Source organism: Triticum dicoccoides, chromosome 3A, assembly GCF_002162155.2.
Source record: "Triticum dicoccoides isolate Atlit2015 ecotype Zavitan chromosome 3A, WEW_v2.0, whole genome shotgun sequence".
In the NCBI taxonomy this organism is placed as follows: Eukaryota; Viridiplantae; Streptophyta; class Magnoliopsida; order Poales; family Poaceae; genus Triticum; species Triticum dicoccoides.
The window spans coordinates 53,536,487-53,541,174 of record NC_041384.1 but is presented as its reverse complement, the minus strand read 5'-3'; the positions used below and the strand labels follow the sequence as shown (position 1 = coordinate 53,541,174).

Here is a 4,688-nt window from a genome sequence, read left to right as displayed (position 1 = left end):
GAATCCCCCTCCATCCCAGTGACGCGCCGCGAGCTGATTGCCCCGTGCCGATTACGCCCGCTCGCTCGCGCGCGTGCTCCCCGTGTTGCTAAGCTAGGCAGGCAGCTGACGGAGTGGTGTCTGTTTGTATGTATGCCTGCAGGGATCATCGGAACCATGGTCACCGGCGGCGACGGCAGCAAGCTTCCGGACCTCAGGGACGTGCTCTCCTTCTCCTTCAAGGTGCCGTAATCGTATCCATCCATCCATCCATGGCCGCTGCCTGTGTCGATTCGATGAGGATCCCCCGTTCTGTTCTGTTATGTTATATTCACCTTCACCATCTCACCCCCTCCCCTCTTTGTGCCATCCAGTTCATGAAGCAGGACAAGAAGGAAGGCTCGTCCAACGCCTCGCCGCAGAACGACCTCTTGTTGTCTCAGGTCTTCTTCTTCATCCGCCTCTTTATCATAATATCCCCAAATATGCTTGCTTGCTGTATGCAGCACAGACGCTAACCCGACCAGTCGATCGACCTCGCGTTTCAGGTCAACTATCTCAGGGATCAGCTCCAAGCATTGTCCCGTGAGGCTCAATGCCCGCAGATTATCAACGTCAATGGTGGACCAGGTTTGCTGCCTGCTTCCTCTCTTCCATACCCAAATCATGTGTGTCCGTAGCTCAAGTAACCATGTCTTCTTCGCCTTTTATGGGATGTGCCCTGTTGCATCAACCTATGTGAACCAAGTTATCAGAGAATATGCTCATTATGTGCTGTTTGTCACTTCAATTTAACTTGCTAGGAACCGAATTGAATTGGTATCATATGTTTTTCTTTATATCGGCTGAAGTAAAATCATTCTCTTGCAGGCGCTGGTGCTTATGGTTTAACTTTTATTGCTGTTGGAGCCATTGGCTATTTATACATAAGATGGAAGGTAAACATCTATCTCCCTGTCAACTTGGTGCAAGGATAATATGTGTTAACAAATTAGAAAATAACGTTATGTTACACTGTCCTACAGGTGGCTACTTTTCTTTCTTGTCATTTTAGATTCTTAGTGTAGTGGTCCGAGATTGCAACCTGAGCTCATCCTGTTCCCACTCTGATGTTTGAAGTTCACCATTGGCACTTCTCTTGAAGCTAACCCGCTAATTTACAGGGATGGAAAATTTCTGATATGATGTTTGTCACCAAGCGTGGCTTGGCTGATGCCTGCAACGTAGTTGGCAAACAATTGGATCAGGTTTCGGAAAGTGTTCATGTAAGTTTCTTCGTCCTAGATTCACTGGAATATTGTTATTAAACCGCGTGACATTTCCAGATGACAGGTGCAAGGATGCCATAGTGCTGTCACTACAAAATGTATTATAGTAAAGTTGCATTATAAGATTCATCTAAGTAATTAATCATCCCAGTCGGTGACATATTGATGAAGCTTATGTCTTAAACTATGCCAATTTCTATTAGAACTAGTACATTAAACTTTGAAATATAGCATGTCAGAAATTGCTCAGTTAAAACAGCTAAACACATTGTACATCCAATATTTTTATTAAATGGCAAAACATTTTTCTTGCATTGTTGTTTATCTGTTTTTCTTATGCCACATGATGTAGACGTACATTTCCGGTTTACGTGTCTGCACCTACAAAATTTGCATAATTCTACTTTGTGCTTGTATGCATTCAGAAGAGGAAAAGGCACACAAACAGAAATGATGTTTGGATAGGTCTCCCATGTTTCTAACATTGTGTTATATGTTAGCTTTATTCGCGCTGACTCTCATTTGTTTTAACGAAAACTATATTTATTTTCATTCTGCTGATATCAGGCTTCAAAAAAGCATTTGGCTGGAAGGATCGACCGAGTCGATTGTAGTCTAGATGAATGCCACGAAATTATTGAAGCCACAGGGAAAGAGGTTTGAGAAACTTGCCCGCATATTTGTTGTTTCCAAGCTTTAGTGTATTTTAAAAGATGCTGATGCAAAAATAATACGTATTTCACAGGTTACAGTAATACATGGAGATCTAAGTGCCTTTCAGGAGGAAATACAATCAGTTCACCATGTTGTCCGCACTCTGGTAAGTAGTGGAGTAGTACCTTTCAGGCGTGCACTGTACATGCTTGTATCTCTGTGTTCAATACTTTAATATAATCTCTTCCCCTTAGAGTAGGACTTCTAGTAGTAAGTGCAAACTAAATCTCTTGCCCTTTTGCAGGAGACAAAGCTTGGACGCCTTGCATATACTCAAGTAAGTAGAAATTCCTAGCCCACAGTTTGTTTTTCTGTAGAGGTTATGTGCCGCTAACCTTTTGACTGAAATATCTCAGGATCACACAACACGAGGAATACATGAGTTATGTGAGTTCACTAAAAGATTGGATCGGAGTCCGAAAGCCGATACTCTTAAGGTAAGTCCCGAGAATATATCTCATACCTTATTCCCTATAGTGTACTTATTTTATTGTGCCAATTTTCATGATGCGTCTATGGCATGAGGCCTGTTGGTTCGAATGTCGTGTTCTTTGTGAATACTAATCTTGTAAGCAAAATCATTTTTCAGGTCACAGCATCAACTCCTCTCCCTGCAATCGAGTCTTCAGAAGGAATTACTAGGGTAACTTCATTCACCCTTTTTCCAGTTTCAGTATAGTTTTGATCTTCACAGGCTGACCCTTTTCTCTTTCTTACTACAGACTGCTTCGTTGCCGTCAGGTTCAGAACCCGTGTCTCCTGTAGCTCAATCACCTAGAGCAGATCCACCTAAGGTCAGTTTCAATTACATATCTTTTTACAACACATTTTGGCCTGGTCTATTGCATCTAATATTTTAATGTTGTATAGGTTCTGCGTTCGTCTACAGCCATATCAGCATCAGGACTGAGTATGCTAGCTGGAACTACAGCAATACCTAAAAGGGTAAGAGCATTTCTTTGCATTTTGTTCATTAGGGCTTCTTATGGTCTGTTGACACTTTCCACTTGAAGAAGATGGTGCGATCTGCCTAATGATTGTTGTACACAGTGATGTGACATGCTGCCTGAAAGTACTAGCCATGAATATTGGATATCTATAGCATTACATTCTGAACCTAATTTTGGTCTGCTAACTCTAGTTTGCTCTTCCATGTTAATCAGAATGTGGTGATTTTTTTAATAAAAAACATATCACTCCTTGAGTGACAGCTTGTACGGGCTGTAGAAAAGAATAACCTTAAGAAAAATGTACTTTGTGGATGTATTATATGTTTGTGGAACTTTGACCCCGGCACCGCCATCTTTTTAACATGGTAGGTTGGACTATCTATTTGTAGATAGAATATGTTTGTACGATTCTACCAGCTGTTTTTAGTAATTACAACATAGAGTACCTTGGTTAAATCCAAACCGAATGCAACTGAAGCTCTTGCTGTTTACTCTCTAGGCTGTGATCAACCGGGCAACTTCGATGAAGGAAGGAGTGCCGACCCCCGAGGCGCCAAAGGACACTTCAAGCACAGCAGCAACACTCAAGAGACCTGTTTCGAGTTCGAGCCGGTTCGGTTTCCTGCGGGGTTTCGCCAGCTGAGGGACAGGCGAACGAAGATGATATACTACATATGGCACTGCCTTGCTGTGGTTTGTGCCAAAAGACAGCACGACATCCCAGTAACCTTTTTTATTACTTGTAACATTTATCTATCTATCCATCTAGCTAGATATGCAGGGCAGGTAAGTTAGTAGAAAAACATGGCAGCCGGCAAAGTAAGGGGAATTTGCTTTGCCAGACAAATTTTTGTAGAAAGCAAAATATGTATGGCGGAGATACGAGGGGTGGTGATATGATGGCAAGAGATGCGTTAAGTACACTGTCATTGTACACTGTCATTTACTCGCATGGTTAATTTTGGTGAAGCAAGGATGATGTATACGAGGTTTCTGATCTCGATATCACTGGATATTACATGTAGCTGCATCTGGAAGATGCAGATGAAAACAGTATTTTGTTTGAGTCTAGCGAGTCATGTAGCAGGGGACTGCTACTGTAGTAAGCATGGGCAAGCAAGAATGTGGCTGATAAGAAAAGTAGTCGTGTTGGCTGGTGGTGTTGCTCTACCACCATTCTGTTGCTGATGCTTTGCACCATGAATAAAATCAATCTGCTCAGTATGTTTTGTGCACCTGATTATTGCTGTGGTTCTGTTGTGTGTGTTAATTCAGAAATACTTAAATTCATGGTCGTTTGATGAAGAGTTCTTTCTATCTCTTACGGATATCAATTAGTTCGGTTGGTTGTTGTGGTCAATCTAGAAACTGTTATCTCTCGGTTGTCTAAGAAATAGCAAAACCGTTGATCATAGTACATGCGTGCAAGAAGCCTCCCTTCGGAGCATCTTGTGTCGTAGTGCCGAATTAATTAATTAATTGTGCATGGAAATGTGAAAAATACAGAAGTGTTCGACTTTGATGGACACTGGGAAGGTGTTAGTGCATCCAAAAAAAGAAAAAGGAAGGTAGCACTAGTGAACGGGTGTTAGTTACAATATGAATGGAGGTTATACATGTAGCAGCAGCAGCAGCTACAAGAGGGATATAGACGAGAAAAACATTTGGTTGGACGGAGCACTAGTTACTCAGTGATGGGATTAGTTTTCTCTGTTAATATTCAGATATTGGCATCTTTTTGTTAGTTGCATGAATCTCAGTCATATTTGAGCTTTCT

General features: G+C 41.8%; 1 protein-coding gene across 1 annotated transcript; it reads left to right on the top strand.

The window, feature by feature from the left end:
• The first annotated feature begins 69 nt into the window (after positions 1-69).
• On the top strand, positions 70-3,916 carry LOC119267051. The gene is made up of 13 exons (XM_037548351.1): positions 70-222; positions 354-422; positions 528-609; positions 850-917; positions 1,143-1,244; positions 1,815-1,904; positions 1,993-2,067; positions 2,206-2,238; positions 2,318-2,398; positions 2,551-2,604; positions 2,684-2,755; positions 2,832-2,906; positions 3,411-3,916. Exons 1-13 carry the CDS (start codon positions 133-135, stop codon positions 3,552-3,554), a joined length of 1,035 nt encoding a protein of 344 aa, XP_037404248.1. The 5' UTR covers positions 70-132; the 3' UTR covers positions 3,555-3,916.
• The last annotated feature ends 772 nt before the right edge of the window (positions 3,917-4,688 follow it).